The sequence below is a fragment of the Cynocephalus volans genome, chromosome 1 (assembly GCF_027409185.1).
Source record: "Cynocephalus volans isolate mCynVol1 chromosome 1, mCynVol1.pri, whole genome shotgun sequence".
NCBI classification, from domain to species: domain Eukaryota; kingdom Metazoa; phylum Chordata; class Mammalia; order Dermoptera; family Cynocephalidae; genus Cynocephalus; species Cynocephalus volans.
The window spans coordinates 230002082-230025962 of NC_084460.1; the positions used below are offsets into that span (position 1 = coordinate 230002082).

The window sequence follows — 23881 nt, forward strand, 5'->3', positions numbered from 1 at the left end:
ACACTAGACAATTCAGACTGGATAAGTGCTGATTCTTGCTATATGCCCATATTTTAATTTATTTACTTTTTCTTTTTTTTTTACTAAATGTATTGTTATTTAACTGATATAGATAAAAGGAGTTGAAATCCTTGATTTTTATTAGTTTTATGAATTAAAGTACAGTAGAATACTTAAGTTTAACTCTCTGATATTTGACTGATAAGTAATTCAAGTAATAATTATTATTTTAGAAATATAACAATTATTTGATAAAGCCCAACCATCACAATATTTACAAGTAATAATCGAAGCCTAATTTTAAATATAACTAGAGTTGAGTTCTATTTTGTTGTAATATTTTGAATGGAAGTTTTAGTTTACAAACCTAGTTTAAGTATTATATATTATTGGTATTTGCATTGTTTGTTTCTAATTAATTGTAATTCATATTAAAAGAGTGAATTTCATTTAAAAATTACTTGTGTCATACTGTTGGCAATGTTAAATATGGCTTTTAAAAAATGTTATATATAAAATTACTTTATGAAATAATATGTATCACTGTTTTCATGTGGCATGAAAACTATTTTGGAAAATAATTAGTATAAATATCTGTCATTGATGATTCACATCGCTTATTGTATCTAACATATAAATTCATCCAATTCTGTCACCTGAAATAAGGATCCAGTTCTTTGTCAGTAATGCAACTTCACCTATAAGGTGTCTGAATTTGATTTTAATTTATGGTTCTTTCAGTGTCAAGACCTCTGAACACTGTGAACCAAATTAAATACTAATAAATCCTTGGCCAGAATGTTCTAGTTAAATTATTAAACATAAGAACATAAACTTATAAAAATGAAGAATAGCATGGGACTCTCCCTCTCCATTCCCTACATGTGATTTATCAAAACTGTCAAAATATTTGGTATGGCAACGATTAGATCGAAAGTTAAAATGGCAATCTATATGTAAATGATGTAAGTCGGGTCTCTGTTCACTTTTCTTTTTAAACCTCTTTCCTGTATATTTTTATATTTTCATTTTTATAAATTCCAATATTATCTTTCTGTTTTTGAGTGATGAGATAAGCATGGATTCTTTCTCAATTGATTCAGAGTAAGTTTACCTTTATCTTTATTGAATAATTGCTGTTTGCCAGGTATTGTGGTAATAACCATTTCACTTATCTAATTTATTCTTTACTGTAATCCTAGTGATAGGCACTATTATTATTATTATTACATATTATCAATGAAATAGTAAAAAAAAAATTAGGGTCAAAGAGATTATTTTGCCCAAATCAGACCATAAGTAAGCAGCAGAACGAGGATATAAATCCAGGTCTGTAAAATTTTAGAAATCAAACTTTTTTATTAGATCTTTAATATTAGAGTATATGAAGTAATTAGGGTAATTCAGGAATGAAAAGTGAGTGCCAAAGGTCATTGCAGAGCCCTTTCTTATGTTACTGTGGGTAAGTCACTACCTTCATTATAAGTCAGAGGAAAGAGCTATAGTTCCCAATGTTTCTCTGTATTATTTATAGTAGGTCTTATGTATTAATTGATTTTTTCCATGTGTTTGTTCTATTAATTAAAAAAAAAAATTTTTAGGCACTTATCTCTACCAGTTTTTTTGGCATTGCTAGGACCAAACATTGAGACCAACATAAATAATAAAATATACTATATGATAAAGAATCAATATCATTCTCTGTATTATATAGTACTGTAAATGTTTTAAAATGGTATAGGTGGAAATCAGTGGTAACGCATTCATAATTTAAGTGGAGAGTGAGCTTATAGTGAGCTCTGCTCTAAACTAGTCTGTCAATTAGTTTCAAGATTCTGCTTCCGGTTTTAGTTTATTTGTAAAATATACATGCTCAAATATTTTAAACTTTATTTTTCAAATGGCACAGTGGTAACTCTTGCTTAATATTTTATTATCTTGTATATTCAGCCCACAACTGGACTTTATTCAGCAGCAAATTTGGAAGTTAATTTGACATGTTATAAAACCTAGTATACAACTTAGTATGTTATTTTAATACTTTATTAAAACATAATTACTGCTTTAGAGAACTCATTTTCCTTGACAGGATTCCTGTTAGTAAAATTTTCAGATGTTACCTGCCAAATCCTGACAATTATTGTGTCTGTTTTCTGTTTTGAAAACAATAAAAGCTAATGGCCATTTAGTCCGAATATATCCTCACACTGGCTGAGTTTTCTTGAAACACTTTTATGTAATCTGATCAGAAATACTTAGTAGACTTCTAAAAGTGTGATGTTTATTTGATTACAGATCAGCAGATATTTCTTAAGTATTCCTGATGTGCCTGTTTGCTAATGATTCTGGGATACAAAATTTTAAAAAGTGGCTTTTGTCTCCTTGAGAAGAAAAGTCATACATTTAGTGTCACTACTGAGCAAGATAACATGCTGCCAATTATATACTGATGCCCTACATCGCATACTGATACAATGCAAAATATATTGATATTTACTTCTGTAAGTATTAATTTGGTTGCTAGACAAATACTTCAGCAAATACTCAGAATCTTGTATGTGCCAATATACAATAAAGTATTTCTTCTATAAACAGACATAGTAAATGCAAATCGAATTAGAAAAAGGGAGACATCAATATAAGGCTGCACAAAATAGATGAAACTTGGGCTGAGCTTTGAGGGGTGGGCAGGACATTACTTAGAAGAGAAGCTTGTACCATGTGGGAAGAATGTAGAAACAATACCATTCCAGGTGCTACAAACCTCTTTGTTTATTCTTTTTCACAGATACTAGAATGTAAAAGGAGTGGTTTTTATTGTTATTGTTCTTTGATTAGTATTTTACAAAAGATGGGGTTCTGGAGAGTCAACACAAATATAGGAAGAAAGAGTTTGGTAGTGAATAAGAGCTTACCTTTTATTTTCCTAGGTATCCTCACAAGATCTGAGAATGTTAAAAAACGTCAAACTGATGATAGTGAAATACAAGAAGCAAACAAAACTGTCATGTACCTATACTATTCCTGATAGAAAAACTTAATAGTTTATAACATTTATTTAGCTGATATAATAAGAAATTGTCAGCTAGGAATGTAGAAACAATTTTATGTTTAAAATTCTAAGAGCATAAATCCTATATAGTGTTAACAGTTCTTAGTAGAGTTCTTTTAATCTAGAGCTTCTATATTAATAATGTAATCTCTGAGCTAATTTATTATGCTTTAGTATTTGCAGTGCATTTTGAGTGATGTAAATGTGCTTCAAATTAGTTTGAATCCAACCGTTTCAGTAAAAGTAGAGTGAAACCATTAGGACAATGTCCCTTTATCTATAAGAATATTATTTATTGACTTTTTTGCTTCTTGAATGCTTTTCTTTCCCTAGTCATCTAATTATCTCTGGTCATTCATTCAACAGACACTTGTTGATCATTACCGTATGCCAGGCATACACTGGAGATATAGAGAAGAATAAGATCTACTCTGTCTTCATGCCAATTTTGTACTAGTAAATGGAAACTATGATTTATCAGAGCCTGCGTACATTAATTATTAAAGATCACATTCTAGATGATTTGACATTAGCCATTGTTAATTGTGAGGATTTTTCTGGATCTGGGACTTAGTTTCAGCAGGTTTAATATGTTAGTGTAACTTTCTAAAGATGCTAGAATTGATTATGGTGGTAAATTTTCTTAAAAGTCATAGTTGATTCCTGTGGTTATTCTTAGGCTACTAGTAAGCTGATTAATAGATGCTCATTGCCACTTTCCACATGCCAAATAGCTTTACTGTATGCAGTTTTTATTCTAAATTAAACACAAGTCAGTGCTTTATTATGCTTGAGTTTTTCAGTTTAGCACACCATGGAAGAGTGTTTTATGAGTTCATAACTGAGCAGTGGTAAGGAAATGGGAGGAATATATATTGTTAAAACTAGTGATCGTATTTTTTTATTAGATAGTAGATATCTTCTTTTTTCCTTTCTCTCTCTCTCTTTTTTTTTTTTTTTTGAGGAAACATAAACATAAATGGTAAAACTTTATGTAAAATAGTAACCAAAAATGCTTTTTTGGAGTTTTTCATTTCAATAGACTTTATTTTGCACTATATTTTTTGGTGCCAGATACTCTGTTATATACTGGATATTCAATGATGAATGAGACATAAATCTTGCTGTTTAGTAACTTGCTTTTATGTTAAGGTAGCTGTTATACCAAATAGCTTGGTGATGAAGAGTACTGGCTTTGGCATGCTATATGGGTTCAAAAGTATACTCATGAGAGTATACTTACACAAACCTACTACATACCTAGGCTATAGGTATAGCCTATTGCTCCTAGGCTACAAACTTGTATAGTGTGTTACTGTACCAATACTATAAACAATTGCTTTTTATTTATTTATTTTTAAATAATAAGTACATTCTAAGATGTTGTGGGGGTGTGGGAGGAAAGGCGGTGCGGCTGGCCCACCTCAGGCTCCATTGCTGGCCTGGTTGCTGTTGGCGGTGGGTGGGGCCAAGGCCCATGGCCTATAGCCTCAGGACCCCTACTATAGGCAGTTGTAACACAATGGTAAGTATTTGTGTACCTAAACGTATCTAAACATAGACAAGGTACAGTAAAAATACAGTGTAAAAGATAAAAAATGGTACACATGTATAGGGCACATACCATGAATGGAGTTTGCAGGATTGGAAGTTGGTGAGTGAATGTGAAGGCTTAGGACATTACTGTACACTGCTGTAGACTTGACAAACACTGTACATTTAGGCTATACTAGATTTATTCAAAACTTTTTTCTTTCTTAATAAACTAACCTTGTCTTAACTGTAACTTTTTTGCTTTAAAAACTTTTCAATATTTAAAATTTTTTGACTCTTTTGTAGTAACACTTAGCTTAAAACACAAACACATTGTACAACAGTATTTTCTTTATAACCTTGTTCTATAAGCTCTTTTTTAAAAATTAAAAAAAAATTTCTTTTTAAACTTTTTTGTTGAAAACTAACACACAAACACACACGTTAACCTTGGCCTACACAGTGTCAGGATCATCAATATCATTGTCTTCCACCTCCACATCTTGTCCCGCTGGACAGTCTTTAGGGGTAAAAACACACACAGAGCTGTCATCTCCTATGATAACTATGCCTTCTTCTGGAACAGCTTATTTAAGGACCTCAGGGCTATTTTATAATTAACTTTTTTTTTTTTTGATAAGTAGGAGTATACTCTGAAACAACAATAAAAAGTACAGTATAGTTAATACATAAACAAGTAATAAAGTCTTTCATTATCATTATAAAGTGTTATGTATTATGCATAATTGTATGTGTTATACTTTTATACACTGGCAGTGCAGTAGGTTTGTTTACACTGGCATTGCCACAAACACATTAGTAATGCATTCTGTTAGGACTTTTCAACAGCTATGATGTCACTAGGCCACATGAATTTTTCAGCTTCGTTATTATAATGTGGGACCATCATCATATATGCTCCATCATTGACCAAAACATAGTTATGTGGTGCATGGCTGCAATTTGTATTTTTCTTTGAAGGTGGTGTCATCGCATAAGAAATGTATGTAAGTCTCTTATTCCCTTCATCCACTTGGTCTACTGCCATGCTAACATGGTTGGGCCCTATATAATTCCTTTGCTTTATGTGGAACTTTCAATAGGCATACCACTTGTATTGCTTAGTTTGTCTACTAGAGAAGAATCTGAAGTTAATTGTTTGTTTTATGTAGGCTGATTGAGTAACCACCAGATAGAATTGGCACTCTGAGTTGGTATCAGACCAGCAACCCATAGGTGATATCCTCTGATATCCTCTTGTAGCTCAGTAGTAGTCCCCTGAGGAGTTCAAGTTCACTGTTTGTCACATAGGAGTCTAGAATTGTCTAGCATGCAGGAGTATCAAGATTCTAGACTATGAAGTCATTTTTAAAAAGGGATAATAATAACATTTAGTATGACTATTCACTTTTTTCTTTAGGAATTTTCCTAAGGAAATATATGTCTTAAAATGTCTGTCCCTAATTTTCTATTGGTTTTTTCATATGCCACATATCTCTGGATGCCAAATTTGTAATTATAATTTGATTTTTAGGGTACCTTTTTCTAACGTTAACACCATTTACAACAGCAGTGTACAGGCATACCTTGGAGATACTGGTGGTTTCGGTTTCAGACCACTGCAATAAGGTGAATATCACAATAAAGTGGGTCACATGAATTTTTTGGTTTCTCAGTGCATATAAAGGTTGTGTTTATACCATACTATAGTCTAGTAAGTGTGCAGCAGCATTGTGTCTGAAAAAAAATGTACATACCTTAATTTAAAAATATTTTATTGCTAAAAAATGATCATCAGAACCTTCAGTGAGTCATAATCCTTTTGCTGGTGGAGGGTCTTGCCTCAATGTTGATGGCTGCTGACTGGGTGGTGGTTGTTGAAGGTTGGGGTGGCTGTGGCAATTTCTTAAAATAAGACAAAAATGAAGTTTGCTGCATTGATTAACTCTTCATTTCATAAAAGATTTCTTTGTAGCATGAGATACTTTTTGATAGAAATTTACTCACAACAGAACTTCTTTCACAATTGGAATCAGTCCTCTCAAATTCTGTCACTGTGCTATCAACTAAGTTTATTTCATATTCTAAATCCTTTGTTGTCATTTCCACAGTGTTCACAGCATCTTCACTAGGAGTAGATTCCATCTTAGGAATTCACTTTTCTTTGCTCATTCATGGGAAGCAATTCCTCATTTATTCAAGTTTTATCATGTGATTGCAACAATTTAGTCACATCTTCAGGTTCTGCTTCTAATTCTAGTTCTTTTGCTCTTTCCACCACATCTTCAGTTACTTCTTCCACCAAAGTCATGAACCCCTCAAAGTCATCTATGAGGGTTGGAATCGACTTCTTCCAAACCTCCCATTAATGTTGATATTTTGACTACCTCCCATGAATCACAGTGTTCTTAATGGCATCTAGGATGGTCAATTCTTTCCAGAAGGTTTTCAATATACTTTGCCCAGATCCATCAGGTGAATCACTATCTATGGCAGGTATACAGCCTTACAAAATGTATTTCTTAAGTAATAAGACTTGAAAGTCAAAATGACTTTATCTGTGGGCTGCAGAATGGATTTTGTTAGCAGGCATGAAAACAGCATTAATCTCCTTGTACATCTTCATCAGAACTCTTGGGTGACCAGGTGCATTGTCAATGAGCAGTAATATTTTGAAAGGAATCTTTTTTTCTGAGCAGTACGTCTCCACAGTTGGCTTAAAATACTCAGTAAACCATGCTGTAAATAGCTATGCTGTCATTCAGGCTTTGTTGTACAACTGAGAGAACACAAGCAGATTAGATTTAGCATAATTTTTAAGGGCCCTATAATTTTTTTCAAAATGGTAACTGACTGTTGGCTTCAACTTCAAGTCACCAGCTACATTAGCCCCAAACAAGAGAATTAGACTATCCTTTGAAGCATTGAAGCCCGGCACTGACTGCTCTCTATCTGTGAGAGTCCTAGATGGCATCTTCCTCCAATATAAGGCTGTTTTGTCTACATTGAAAATTCGTTTAGTGTAGCCACCTTCATCAGTTATCTTAGTTAATAACTTGCTGCAGCTTCTACATCAGCATTTGCTGTTTCACCTTCCACTTGTGTGTTATGGAGACGGCTTCTTTCCTTAAACCTCGTGTACCAGCCTCTGCTACCTTCACACTTTTCTTCTGCAGCTTCCTCACCTCTCTCAGCCTTCATAGAATTGAAGCGAGAGTGAGCTAGGATCTTGCCCTGGATTAGGCTTTGGCTTAAGGGAATGTTGTGGTTGATTTCATCTAGTATCTGGATGGTCACAAAAACTTTCTCCATATCAGCAAAAGGCTATTTCGCTTTCTTATAATTTGTGTGTTCCCTGGAGTAGGCACTTTTAATTTCCTTCAAGAACTTTTCCTTTGCATTCACAACCTTGCTAACCATTTGGTGCACAGGCCTTGCTTTCAGCCAGTCTAGGCTTTTTTTTTTTCTTTTCTTTCAGTGATTGTCTTGTACAGGGATCAAACCCTGGACCTTGGTGTTAACAGTGCCATGTAGTAACCAACTGAGCTAACCAGCCAGCTCCTGTCTTGGCTTTCAACATGCCTTCCTCACTAAACCTAATCATTTCTAGCTTTTGATTTAAAGTGAGAGACATGAGACTCTTCCTTTCATGTGAACACTTCAAGTTCATTGTAGGGTTATTCATTGGCTTAATTTCAGTGTTGTTGTCTCAGCGAATAGGGAGGCCCGAGGAGAGGGGAAAAAATGGAGGAATGACTGGTCAGTGGAGCAGTCAGAACACATAACATTTATTGATTAAGTTTGCCATTGTAGATGGGTGTGATTTGTGGCACCCCAAAACAATTATAATAGTAACATCAAAGGTCGCTGATCACAGATCATTTTAACAGATAGAATAATAAGGAAAAAGTTTAAAACATCACGAGAATTACCAAAATGGTACGCAAAGACACAAAGTGAACACCTGATGTTGAAAAATTGGTGCTGATAGACTTACTCCATGCAGGGTTGCCACAAACCTTCAATTCGTAAAAACCACAACATCTGTGAAGTATAATAAAGCAAAGCGCAGTAAAACCAGGTATGCTGTGCTCTGCTTTGTTAACTGTCAGTTTGGGTCCTCCAAGGATCTGACTCCAAAGTAAGATTAGACATGCAAGAGATTTATAAAGAGAAACACCTATGATGGATTAAGGGCAGAGCTTTTATACTGCAGTTCAAGTCTGACTCTGTGAATGGAGAAAAGGAAGGTAGGATTGGATAGAAAGAGCCTCAGACAGCAGCAGAGTTCTGAGAGAGTTTCAGCCAGGCTGGTAGGGAGTCCTTGAGCCAAAATTGCCTTTCAGAGGAATCTCTTGTTTGGTAGGAATGGCTAGGTTCTAGTACTGCTGCTGTGCTCAGTCATTGGCTGGGAGCAGCCTAGGGTAATCATGATCTGGTGTGGATGCCCAGTGGAGCCAAAAGTGTAGAACCTGGATGTTATGAGCCACAGCAGGTTCTGTTGAAAGGAAAGGTGAGCTGGGTAACTCCATGACTGCCACAGTTAATAACAGTAAGAAATATAGTGGCAAGTACACATGTATTGTTTTATTTAATCTTATCACCAGTTCTGTGAGGTATCATTCATGAGCAAATGGAGAGATTGAGAGATTAAGTAGCTTGTCCTAGGTTGCTTAGCCAGCATGTAATAGACCCAGAATTCTAACTTAGGCAGGATTCTGACTCCAGAGTGCCTCAAGCATTTAAACTCCTACACCATAGTGACTACATGCATCCACTGTAAAAAATTCTGCTAACCCTTTTATAACTTAAGTAAATTCTTTTCACAGTGTTTCATGGGTCTAAAAATGTCTAATTACCTTTTGCCACACTACTTTCTAAAGATTGTTTTGTTTTCATTAAGGCATATATGTTCAAAACTTGTGGCTTTACTCTTTGAATTTTGATGCATGTCTTCACTTGTCAAAAAAAGTACATTATGCTAGTTACACCCCATCCCCCTTTTCTCCCAATATATTAAAGTTGTACTACAGATTTCTAGCTACAGTAAGCAATTCTCTGAGGATGAAGAAAGAAAGTGTACATACACATAGGAATTTCTTTTCCAGAACTAAAATTGACATTTTATAAATAATTTCCATGTTGCAAACTTGAGACTAAGAAATCACAGCAATTCAGTGATATGCATTTGGCATGAGTCAGTTTTAGTTCTTAGTGCTTTTCATTGGAAATGGCATAAAAAGTAAGATTTCTCTGAATTTTTTATGCTGTGGGCTTACAAGAGACATAAGATGTTTTTCTCTTATAGATGTCTGGCAGTGCATGGCAGCAGAAATAACGAAATGGTCACAAACCCCAGCAGTACTTCCCAGGTCACATGCACTCTTAATTTTTAAAGAATCTAGAAACAACCTAAGCAGTTGATAACAGGTTATTTCTAGGTGATAAAGAGTATTTGGTATGGGGTTTTGCTTTTCTTTCCACACCTCTCATTTTTATAGTCATTTAGAGATTTACTTTATATGGTGGTGGTTTTTTATATTTTTTAAGTATGTAATCTAACTGGAAACTGAATTTTTTCCCTTTTCTATTTTTAGTATTTGACATTGATTTTGAGGTCTTAAAATTTTTCTTTCAAGCTTTTTAAAAATTATAATTCATTTATTTTCAATTCATTTTATATATGCTATAGTGAGCTGGCCTGTAAGATTATGGAAGATTCAGATTGTTTAGTTCTTTTTTAAGCTCAAGAAAATGAATGGATTTAAATGCTTAAAACATTGGTCCTATTCTTTTTTAAACACTGCCCATAGTCATTGACTTCAATATAAGGGCAAAGGCAAAAGGCAGCTACTGTGAGAGAGAGAGAGAGGGAGAGAGAGATTATGAATTGCAGTAATTACTGCCAGAAATGTTTATGTATTTTTCTTTAAAACACCTTTGTATTAAATTAATTTAAAGAGCTTTATTTAAAGATAGCTTTCTTTGAATGTAAAAATTAGGAATTATAGATTGGTGTTTTAGAAATTTAGCCTCATCTTTCAATGACCTAGCAGTTGATATGAAAACATAAATTTAAAAATAAATAGCATATTGGATGAACTGTACTATACTCATGAAAGAAGCCAAAAAATTATGGATTAAACTGAATTTAAAATAATTAGAGTTTTAAGTCCTAAACCAAATTCGTCATTAAAATGAAATGATAGGTCCTTGACCCTTGGATGTGCTTGGAATAAATATGGAACTCAGTATTGTTTTTAAAACTATTTTGCTTTTATAAGCTAAGACAGATGTACAAAAAAGATGCAGTTTTTATTTTGTATTGGCAGCTTCCAAATATTTAGTATCTATTTCCAAGAGTTGTAATTAGTAAAGCAACCATGGTACTGAAATCTGCACATCCCACAAGCTAATTATATTTGCAAGGTCAGAGTGAATACATATTTTCAGAAAAATAAGGGGTTATATAAATATGTGTCTTCTACTTGGCTGTTATATCACAGTTTGTTGATCTGGAGTATAATGTGTACAATTCACAAATTTGTCTGATAACAGAAAGTGGTGTGTGATTGTGTTTATTTTACTAACCAGTATATTCACAGCAATCACTTCCAAATATCTCTCCAGTAAAGATGTGTTAATTACAAAACAGACAAGGTCTTCTATTATATTAAAGCTACTAACAAGAAGACAGCAGGAATCACACATGTAAATAGCATCATCAACCCCTATTTTAGTCCTCTGTTTTGATCTGTGAGTTGCGCATAGACCAAAGGTGCTATTAAAGACTGAGTGTATGAAATAGGCAGCATTATATGAACAAAATTTATTCAACAAGAAAACAGACCTTTAACATGAATTTAACAAGCCTGAGAAATTATAAACTATCATATGCTGCAGATTCATGCAGTGATAATAAACAAAAAAGGAAAGTAAGAGGTTTCCCTAAGCTAGCCAAACTGCTAATGGTTTTGTTATAAGCTGTCTACTGTTGCAGTGACCTCTGAAAAGTCTCAAGGCACTTGTACCAGAAAAAATTAAATGGTCAGGCTGGTGAATAGAGATTCAAAGTGGTGTGCAGGACTTCAGCATGGAAAGGAATTTTAGAAGTCTAGCATCATATTCCTGAAAATATTCTTCACACATTAGCTTGGAGGTTTTGTTATATATTAAGGAGGTAATTTTTGTGCAAAGTTTTTTGGTTAACTTGTTATTTGAGTTTATAAGACATAAACTGAACTGGTTTAATGTATACATACTGCAAAATGAACTACTAAGAAAATTCAGAGATCTCCAAACTGCTCCCCCCCATATCTTAATTAATTTGGGGGGGGTGGGGTGGAGTTTGTTTGGTATATTTTATCTAAGATTTCTGTTATTAACCATGGAGTGACCACTTTGCTGTCATTCTATTACATCATGCTGTAAATACATAAACGTGGAGAAACACCTTCAGCTTGTGCACACCTCAAAGTGCTCACTAGGGCTTTTTCTTGAATCTTACTGTGGCATAATTAACACCTTCTTCACCCATTGCTCATTAGTGTACTGGACATTAATGAGTCTATTTTGATAGGTTGCTCTAAAGGAGAAAGCCACTATTCTCACAGCACAAAAAGCAATTATAAAATTGTACAGAAATTAAAGTGTAGACTGTATTGCCATATTTATATTTTTATTGCATACTAAATATAATTTTGGTCTGCAGGTTGTTGAACATGTTAGTTTCCTTAAGACAGTTGCTATAGCGATGGAAGCAGATTCCTTTAATCTTAGTGTAAAGTAATCATTTTCTATTGGCTATTATTTTGCTACTCAGGAATTGTTATCTAAGGATGTCATTTCACATAGGCCATCATTTTTTAGTTGAACAGTGTATTAAGTCCTTGAATTTTCCTCTTAATTTTTTAATAGAATTTATAATTTTTTAATTTCAGATTTGTTTTTAACAGATCATGGTATTTACTGAAGTGGTATTTTCATTTCCTTTTTATGACATTTCATACTTGCTTATAATATCCAGAGAAATAATACTTTTGCATGTAAAATAGCTGTCTGCTGTTAGTTTGAAAGCATTCAGTATAAAAAAGTATATAGGCATTTTGTTGTGATACATAATCAATTTTCATAGTCTTATGGAAGTGTTTTTTTTCTATGAATGATTTTACTGAAATCTTAAAATGGAATCATGAAACAATTGGACCAAAATGATGCTTTGCTCTTAAATATTTACCATTAGTAGTTAGGTCGGCAATTCTTAATTCTGTATTTGTTTAAGTTGTATACTTAACTGTCAAAATGGTCACTTTTCCTTACATTTGTCCACATTTTAACTTGATCTTATTTTATGTGCTTTTTAGTACAAAGTGTGAAAAAAAATTTACATCTGTATGAGATTAGAAAAAAACTTTAAGTATAAGCAGTCTAGGTCATATTTATATATAAATGTGAAAGTTAAGTCTGGATTGAGGTTATTGTATAAAAGGTAAAAAGAGTTTTCACAAACTATTAAATCATTCATGTTCGGGGGATGCTTGGTTATTTTGAGGCAAGAGGGATCTTGGGAAAATTTGAACAGTTAGAAATAAAAGCAAAATTCAGAGTTGATTCTTTTAGGTTGACTAGAGTGGACAGAGGCCTTAGATTGATTCACTTGTCAAAATGTTTTGGTCTGAATTGGTATTCTTTGTTATTACAGCCTTTGGGAACCCTTCATGGCAGCCTTTTTAGAAAGGGTGATTTTTATTTCTTTCTTTAAATCTTTTTCTTTAGAATACAGCATGTAGTAATACTACAACCAGATTTTCAAACTTGATCAGATTTCAGTTAGGTTAACCTGAAAATATTTTTAATGTCTTTGTATCCTCAAACAATGATAGTACAAATGAGAACAAATGTAGTTGACAGTAGCTTTTAAAGTGTTGATAAATCTTAATTGTTCAGCACTTCTAAAGGCAAATCTAGAAATACATATTACCTTCGTTTAACATCACTTTGTGTGATAAATGTATTGAGTTAAATTCTCTTAGAGAGGCAATCTGTCTTAAAGTCACATGTCTTTAAGAAAAACTTCAGAATGTCTAAAATCTTTAACAAGTTCTTTCAAATCCTGAGAATAAACATAAATAAGACAATGATAGGATAGTATGTGATTCTTGCTAATCTAGTATGTAAGAGCTAACAGATGATATTGTATTATGTAAGAATTTGAAGTCTTTCTATACAGACAAAAAAGAAGATACCTATTGTTATTTCTTTACTACACACTTAGGGCCATATCATTCTATACCATGTTCCTGGCTTAAAGCATGGATGACCTTGGTTTTCTCATATGTGCCTCCTATGTTTGACAGTGGCTTGGACATTTAAGGCCATCAGACAAGGTATAAAGTCTTTCATAGTCACAAGAAGTAAAAGGTATCTGACTAGAAAAGAATACATTGTCAAGTGCCTTGCTGGCTGTAATTTTGTTGTCATTTCAAGTACTCTGGTGGTATAATTGATGTGACAGGGCTGGGCTTTAGATGTGGTCCCTTAGCTTGTGCTCACTTTCAGTTTTAGTTTCTCTCATTCATTTTGATTAGGTAAAATTTAGGTGACAAACATATGCACACCAATGAAGACTGTTTGGTGTAAGTTTAGTGATGACGTATTTCAATAATAAAGATGCAAAGTTAATATTTTTCTTTACTGCTTCATGAAAATTGCAATAATTGGTGTCACCTCACATTACAAGATAGAGGGTGGTATGCTGATGGCACAGTCAGCAGGAGGTTCTTTTTTATTAATATTATAATTAAATGATTTTCTGGAAATAGGCCAGAAACAGATGCAAGTTGATCATGCCTTGTCCACTATTGCTTGGCATCATCACTTGCTTTTAAAAAGAATTGACTTGACACCTTGTTTTTACAGGTTGTTATTGATGCCTTCAGATTGATCAATGCTAATATGATGGTCTTAGGACATGAACCAAGACAAACAACTTCAAATCTGGGTCACTTAAACAAGCCATCTATCCAGGTAATGCCTGTATTTGATAATGTGTTGAAACTCTCTTTTACATTTTAAACGCCTGCTATAAATAGTCCCTTTAAGATTTGATTTTTAGCATTTTAATTTGTTTGCAGTTACTTTTTCTTGTGTTTTAAAAGGGAATTATGGAAATATTGCAAAAGTTAGATTTGCTCATATTTGAGTCAATTTTTAGTGTGGTCTTTAAATTTGCCTACCATGTTTTGAGGATAGCCTTTTGGGGAGTATAGTAGAGCCGTTATCTTGAGAGTACCTTCTGGCTTTGCATGGTTAACATTGTAGGAAAGGACTGATAGAAGTTTCAGGTGGAGGGCATTAGCTATCATCATTGATTGGTCAGTAGACTTTTTTCATAGCAGAAAATAATGGGATAATTGATACATATTTTAAGAGGCCTTCGAAACAATTCTTAAATAGTACTTAAAATTTTCTACCTTTTTTTTTGGTTTAATCCCCACCTTTAAAATAAATCCTATAAAACATGTCTATACTTTGTTTGTTTGTTTGTTTGTGGCTGGCCAGTAAGGCGATCCAAACCTGTGACCTTGGTGTTATAAGGCTGTACTCTAATATATATTACTTTTGATAAGAATTTATGTCTTGTTTTTTATGGTAATATCAACCACCATTATTGGAGTTAGTGGTATTCTGACAATGTCCTCTTGAGTGATTAATGTTTTCTTTGTATCATTCACATGCCTCATTGTTTTTATACAAACGTTGATTGTCTGCAAAAATTAATTTAAATGTGTTTTTAAACATACCACAGTCTGTGTCTATATAGTTAATTACTTCTCTGATGATTAATTGCAAGGAAAGAAATACCATGTTTAGTTAAATAGAACACATAAGAGTAAGACATTATCATAGCTATTGCTGTTCCTCTTCTGAAAACTTGCTCTGTCATAGGCTTGTCTTTGGGGAGTTGTGGCTTTGACAGTTGACCATGATTAACCCTTGGTTATACTTTGATAACTTTATACTTTTAAATGCTTAATTCTGTAGCAGTCACTCATTCGAAATCTTCATCAAAATGAAAATGTTTTGTTTCAAAGGATTGAGGTGTGTTGCTTTTGAAAAAAATTTTTTTACAAGTCAGGGAAAACTACAGAGAATAATGAGTATGAAATAAGCTACCAGTGATTTTGACTGGATACGGACAAGCCCATACTTGCATGTTCCAAGAGAATATATTATTGGACCTGTTTAGCCTGTGATAATGACCTTTCTGATAAACCCCCATAGCATCATACTACTTCATTATTTTTTTGCAAAAGATTAAGTAGCATCTCACAGTCTAAGATCATTGTGATTACTACATGGTATGTTTCTGACAGAAATTTTTACCAATTGTAATTGAACAGCCACCTGTTGCAGGTTTTATTTTTTAAATTAAAATACTGCTTTTAAACTTTAAAAATTGAGTATAATCAATATTAGAATCAATAGTCCAGTTTATATTTTTTGTAGTTTGTAATTTAATGTGGACCTTATGAAGCAGGTCCTAAACTTATGTTAAACAACCTGTGTATATAACAGCTACAGCATCATTACTTTTCCTTTCATTTTAGTTTGTTTTGCCTTCCAGTTAGCATCTGCAAGTATATTTATTTCACAGTTTATATAGGGCCCATCAGTATGACATCTATCCTGGGTGCTTTACAGTTTTAAGACAATTTCAGTGCTAAAACACATAAATGGGATTAAGCCAAAAAATGACAACAAAGCCACACCTTGAAACACTTTCTTATTTTTCTAAGACAAGCTAGAAAGAAAGCAGCCCAAAAGAACCCAAAGTGAATGGTAATATCCATAATAGAGTTGTAATATATGTTAGCAGAGTCTTTAACTTGGGGATCAGAAGTCTTTCAGAAATGCCATGCCTTTTATTTTGAAGGTAATGTTAGTTACTATTAAAAGGGGCCTTTCTCCTAAACCAACTTCAAGTAGTAGGGACAGAAACCTGACAGCAACCATCAGGAACCATACTGGTGGTTACTATTGATTTTCTAACATGATTTCTTTACTATTAATACTTAAAGTAATAGAGGAAAATTACATTGTAGACTACTATTTAATAATTTGGTGAAAGTTCAAAATATATTAAGAAAAAGATTATAAAATAGGATGTACAAGTTCTCTGTTATATAAATTTTATAAACTACCTGTATGTTTATGCCAAGCTGTTAGTATTGATTACCTTCAGGTGACATAATTATGGATTTTTTTTCTTGTTTTTCCTTGTCCATATTTCTTAAATGTTCTATAGTGAAACATATATTGCTTTTAGAAAAATGTTATTTTTAAAATGACAGTGTTGATGTAGCATAGCTAAAAAGTTTATATTCACTTTTGTGTTTTATAAAGAGGAGATATTCATAATCCTGGTAGAGAAAAGTATAATGCCTATACTATAGGCTTTTATATTAGTATACGTATGACACTTTATATTATTTTGTACCTTGACCATTTGACCATTATTGTCAAATGTTTAGAATTGAGAGTAAACAAGTATTTGTTTTAGTAACTAAATTTTTAAAACTGTTCCATTAAAAAACTGTTCAGTGATATTTCACATCCTTAAGTGTCACAGTAAATTTGAAGATTGGTTGTCAACCTCATGGAAATTTAGTAAATATTGATGCACAAATGCATGTGCTAGATCTGAGTCTCTAAGTGTAGCCCTAAGTACAGTTGAATTGTGTAATAGAGTTAAGCTCTTTGTAAAACATTATTTTCAATAATTATTGAAAACACAGTTATAAAACAATTACACTGGAAGGAATCATTATGGTTGTTTTGTAGATAAGGAAACTGATGCCCAGAAGCATGAGTTGCACAGGTTATCCAGTGAATTTATGTAGGAACTGATACTCATAACCAGATCTCCTCATTTGTTTATATTATAGTTGGAAATTATTTAATTAATTTAGGCATAGATAATATATGTATACAGTTCAAAATTCAAAAAGGACAAAAAGGTATTTAGCAAAAACTCTCCCTTCCAGTTTTGGCTTCTGCAACCCAGTTCTCCACTCTAGGGAGAATCACAAAACACGTGTTTTGTTTCTTTTTAGATTTATTCTATTTATATACAGAAAGCTTCATTTTAGAATGTGATTTAATGGATATCATTTCGCAGCTTATTTTTAGTTTATCAGTGTAAAATAATTTAAGGCAAACAAATTTATCTTTAGATCTGAGCATCTTTTTTATGAGCATGAAACTTTTTAAACCTATCAAGAACCTATGAATAGCTTATATGTACTTCATAAGCTGTACATTTTATAATATGCCCACTTTTCCATGGTAGTGAGTGTATGGATGTATAGTCATAAGTAAACTGGCCATGTGCAGTCCTCCTTCCCTGTGATCCTAAAAAGCACATGGCCAGTTAACTTATGATTTGGGATGAGTGCACTGGGGGTACATACCAGGTGAGTAAATGAAATTGTAAGACTTCTTGAGGATATCATTTGATTTAAACTTCCATTTGTTTGTTATCATGATACATGCTGCCTGTGTTAGTCTTACTACTTTTATCTAAATAGTGTAATTGAAAATCGAGTAGATAGTGCCTTCAAATACCAAATTGTATATTTCAACAATACAGTTAATCTCTAAAATGTGGGCTTGTCTGTGGGCTCATTGGCTGGCTTCTGTGTGTACTCGCCACAGCTATTATTAGCTTTATGGCCATCATGTATACTCATACAGCTAGTGCGTTACATAAAGGCACTTGGATGATAGGGAATCCAGCCCAAGCTTCACTCTCCAGTCGCTTTGTGTCTGCTTAGAGAACTGGGTGCCTTTTTCTAATTCTCCACACAAAGGTATACCTTCTAATGTGTACAAAGATGAATACAGAGTAGGGAGGCCCTGATTAGTTCCACTTTTTGATTTGCACAATATAGCATTTTTATGCACTGAAATTTAATTCACTGCTCCTCATGATTATTGAAACAGATAAGAATTTAAAGATACTCTTAGTATCTTAATTATATCAGCCGTTTAAAATCAGTCACTGTTTCATATGGGATTTCATAGCTCACTTTTGTAGCAGACAAAAATGTTTTAATACTTGGTGGAGTTATTTTTTCTAGCAAAACTTAAAAATAAGATTATGCTTTGTATGCATCCTGATCCTTAAAGTACATAGACTTAATCAAGAATTTTCTAACATGTATTATAGCATAACATGTTAGAAAGAACATGGGCTATGGACTCAGAATGACCTGGGTTCATATACTGAGCTCAGCCTCTTACTAGCTGTAAACTGGGACAAATTAAGATAGTGTCTTATTTTCCTTATCTGTCAAAATACAAGTGTAATCAGCCTACCTTTCTGGATTGTTGTGAAAGTTAGAAGATGTAATGTGTAAAGAAGATGTGAGGTATTCATTAAATGTTCACTTCCCCACCCCTTCTTCCTCTACCTCAACACATTAAGATCTACCTACATTGTAAAAATTCATTAGTTAGAGAGTGGTGGTTATTTTGGTTAGCTTTGTCTTTAGATTTCTGAGAGTTAACCCCTTTTTGTTATTATACTTGTTAAAAATATTCCTAAGGTGTATTTCTGTACTATCATGTGTAACTAGGCTGATAGAGGGTCCTTTAGGTCCCCTAGAATATTGTTCTGAACTTCATTTGAACCCCTGTTGCTAGAGTTAGATACTTGGGCAGTTGTAAATTGATCCCAGCACATCTGACATTACTGTTTCTTAATAAAGCCATGCCATAAGCTTAAATTTTTATTATGATTGGCCTGTTTGTCTTGGAGATTGGGTGCAGTAAAAAAAATTCTGATTAGTAAGATGGCATGTCACTGGAAAAAGCGTGAGCTAGGTAGACCCAGTAAAGAACAACTCCACATTGGTAATTTGGAGACATTCGTGGACACAATTATTTGAATGGATCAAAACTGAATTAGGAAAAAGGGAAACCCCAGATTAATGTGGGTGAAGAAACAAGTGTATTATTACAGTTTTTTAGGCATTTCTTTTGAGATACCAAAGAGCCCCCTAGACATCATAAAATCAGACTTAAGAAATTATGAGTAATTAATTTATAACTTATGATGAGATCAAACCTTAACTCTGACTCTGAGCAAGGCTACTGAAACTGTTGAATTAGTGCTGCTGCATATCATGCTTTGAGGAATGTGTAACCCATCCCTCTAAATTTCACTTCTAAACTTGTAACAAAAATATTTTAATTTAATCTTTATTTAGGATAAAATGCCTTTTTTAGAGGATCATAAAGGTACTGGGTACAAGTTATGTCATCAGTTTCAAACATTTCTATCTGTATTTTTAGATGAAAAATATTAATTTGTACTTTTTAAAATCATTTATCTATGTAGGCATTAATTCATGGACTAAACAGACATTATTACTCCATTACTATTAACTATCGGAAAAATGAACTGGAACAGAAGGTAAGTTTAGATTTTTGTCGTAGAGGAGGAAATAATCTTTTTCAAGCCATTTAAACTATTAACTGGTATATGATTTGAATTTGAATTTTTGACCTCTTTCGATGTTTGCAAATATTTTTCCATTCCTGATGAATTGAAGCATAACACAGAGGAATATTTTATTGGACATATTGAAAGACATATTTTACCTTATTGGTAGGTGCTAAAGTCAGAGAGGAAGTAGGAAACAAATCAAACATTCCAGTTTGGCATTATGATAAATTATAAAATTATTTTTCCTGATTCTGTGATTTTTCTGACTAATTTATCTTCTCCAATAAAGTGACCTTTTGTAATTAAATTACTAAATATATAGCTTTCCAAATTTAAGAGGAATAAATTAAATTGTAATTTTGTAATATATTTTAAAAATACACCATTTTTTACCTATAGTTAACCAAAGATGACTTAAAAGAGAAACAGTTTAAGATTTTCAGATATTTTGAACTAGATTCTTATCCCTTCTTATACCAGGCAATTTTCAAATTTGATTACTTTAAAAAATTACTTAGCATTTTGGTGGATTAGCATTCTTTTGCTTGTTTCTACTATTGTAGGATTATTTTTAGTACAGTTTTTCTTTCAATTAATGCCAAATATTTAACTCTGCCTATGTCATTTTGAAATTACAATCTGAACCACTTTTCCTGTCCTTACTACTACAATTAGTTGTCTACCAAGTTCGCTTCTTGTATTTCTCTCTGGGGAAAGACTTTTAAAATTTCTTTTTAAGAGCACTGAGTTTAAGCCAGTAGGTTACTGTGTACACTCTCAGGTCCAAATGTGATAAATAATCAGTAGCAAACAAGACCATTCTTACTAGTTGAAACTGTTTCTCACGAAGGTGCCTTAGAATGGGATTCTGGTGCATATGGGGAGTAGAAAGTAGAGTAAGTTGAGCTCTCTCCATACCTACCCCGCTTTCAACCAGATCACTTCCATTTTCAATCTCAATTATATATTGGGAGGAGGATGTGCTATGTAAGATTTTCTTTGAGAGAAGAGTTTTATTTTTGTTTTTTTAAGTTTGATAAACCTGTTTTAAAAGGTCAGAGCTACCCATGAACTCACCTAAAGGACCCAGATATGCTTGAGCATAGTGATGACTGAGGGGAGCAGGGGACCAGTTCTCCCTTGGCCTAAAGGGACCCTATAAAGCTCTCTTCCAACTGCTTGGAAACTGTGTCCCAAAGTTTACTTCTGCTCTGATAGATTTAGTTGATTGCTTCAAGTACACGTTTAACACTTATTTTTAATTTTACATCGAGTGGGTACAGGCTGTAAAATATCCTCAAGGCAGGAAAATAATTATTTTTTTCTTTACATATTTTAGATGTTGCTAAATTTGCATAAGAAGAGTTGGATGGAAGGTTTGACACTTCAAGACTATAGTGAACACTGTAAACACAATGAATCAGTGGTAAAAGAGATGTTGGAATTAGCCAAGAATTATAATAAGGTAAGTTACTTTCAACATTTGTTTTTTATAATCTTTAGAATATATATGGTTAGATGCCAAGCATTGTATAAATATAAATAAGTAAAAATAACAAGGCCTGTTTTGTACACTGTATAGTAAATATTTGCTTTGCAGGCCATTGTAGTGCAGGGCAGCCATAGACAATATGTAAACAGATGAATGTGTCTATGTTCTATTGAAACAGGCAGCTGGCCAGATTTGGCACATGAGCTGTAGTTTGCCAACCCCTGTTGCAGACCATGTAATATAGTTGCACATTTGGGATATTGACAACAACAGCAGCATTTAATACTTGTTACATATAGCTTACTTTATAAACTTTTTTGTTTTTCATTTATTAACTATTTATTGAAAATCTACTATGTACTAGGCACCAGGGGAAAAAGTAACACATGCTGGGGTACTTCAAAAAGTTCATATTTTTCCATGAACTTTTGAAGTAGCCTCATACAAGTTCCCTGCCCTTTAGGAACTTGCTTTCTGGTAGGGCAAATAGAAGGTAAACAAATAAACGCAACATAATACACTGTGGTGAGTGCTATGAAAAAAATAAACAGAATGATGTAAAGAAGAGTAGAGGAGACTATATGAAGACTTTAAAAGTGATATTTCGTAAAATATCCTCAAAAATGTTTATTGTGTGCTAAAATATATGTGGTTGTGATAATGTTTTTATTTATAGATTTATATTATTTTACAAGTCTGAAATTAAGAAAATGCTTAAGATATGAGTAAAATGTATCTTCCTTGTGTTTGTTAACTAGGGCTGCCATAACAAGTCACCATAAACTAGATGGCTTAGAACAACAGAAATTTATTCTCTCACAATTCTAGAGGCTGGAAATCCAAAATCAAGGTGTTGGCAGGGCCATGCTCCCTCTGAAGCCTGAAGGAGAGTGACCTTCCTTGCCTTTTCCAGCTTCTGGTAGTCCCAGGCATTCTTTGGCTTATAGCAACGTAACTTCAATCTTTAACTGGCCTTGAGATTTCAGCATATCTTTTGGGGATGCAGTTTCTCAGCTTTCTAGACCAAAACCCACATTAAAAATAGGCTTTAAATTTTGATCCAGTACATGCAAATGTATATGTGTGTATGTATATATAATCACAAGAAAACTTTTACAAAATAATATTTACCTTTATTACATGTGATATATTCTATTTTCTTTCTCATTTGACTCCATTTTATTCTGTTTCAATTATATACATACAGATCTTACACACATACATGTAGATTGCAACCCACTAATGGGTTGAAAACCTGCAATTTGAAAAACACATTTACACATTATGCAGTGTTATGTTTACATATATTTACTGAACATCTCCTGTACAAGTTGCAGTAGAAAACGGAGATCCTTGCTTCATTTATAGGAAAACAGGGACAGACAGTAAGACAAGTTCATAAATAACCAAACCACTAGGCAAAAATCGCTCTGTTCGTTCCATAACACCTTAGTGTTCAAATTGTCCACAGATCAGCTGCATCAGCATCACCTGGGATCCTGTTAGAAATGAAGACTCTCAGACCTACTTACTCAGAATCAACATTTTAACAAGTTTCCAGATTTATGTGCTCTTGAAGTTAGAGAATACTGTCATAGAGGAGCCTTGTGAAGTTCTGTAGGAGTTCAGAGGCTCTGACTTCCATCTGGGCAAGACCCAGGTTGCGGGCTTAGAGAATAACAATATTTGAACTAGGCCTTAAAGCATGAGTAAGATTTGGACATATGGAGGAATGTCACCCTAGGCAAAATAAACACAGGCAAAAGCTAGGAGATAGAATGAAAAGGCATGGGTCACATTCTGCAATCCCACTATTGGGTATTTATCCAAAGGAAATGAAATCAGTATGTTGAAGAGATATCTGCACTCCAGTAGTTGGAACATTATACACAATAGCCAGGCTTATGAAGTCAACCTAATTTTCAATCAATGGATGAATGGATAAAGATGATGTTGGGGACGTGGGAGGAGAAAAGGCTTAGGACATGTTTAGGAAACAGTGTGCTTGGCTAGAGTGCATAGTACATGAGAGTTAATAGTGGGGAATTAAGTTTTAAAAAGTTCTTGAAGTAACAGGACTTGGAATATCAGGATAAGAATAATTTTTTATTAGAGGTATGATATGTCTAGAACCTGACTTTAGGAACAGTTTCACAACAGTGTAGAAGAAGGAATGCTGTAAAAGGTAATATGAAATGGAAATTCTATTTAAGAGGAGCTTGCTATTACCCATAAAAGAGATACTACAAGTCTGGATTACTATAATGGCAGAGGGAGTGGAGGCATCAATAGG

At 33.3% G+C, this 23881-nt stretch overlaps 1 protein-coding gene across 3 annotated transcripts in view; it reads left to right on the plus strand.

The window, feature by feature from the left end:
* Window positions 1-23881, plus strand: part of PSMD14 (proteasome 26S subunit, non-ATPase 14) — a 100521-nt gene that overhangs the window by 63419 nt on the left and 13221 nt on the right. For 2 of the 3 annotated variants that reach the window (XM_063101571.1, XM_063101574.1), the window contains 3 exons: window positions 14504-14611; window positions 19989-20063; window positions 21436-21561. In XM_063101571.1, the coding sequence (XP_062957641.1) occupies window positions 14504-14611; window positions 19989-20063; window positions 21436-21561 (309 nt within the window). The remainder of the gene's footprint in view (window positions 1-14503; window positions 14612-19988; window positions 20064-21435; window positions 21562-23881) is intronic. The other variant, XM_063101579.1, reaches the window with a different exon arrangement.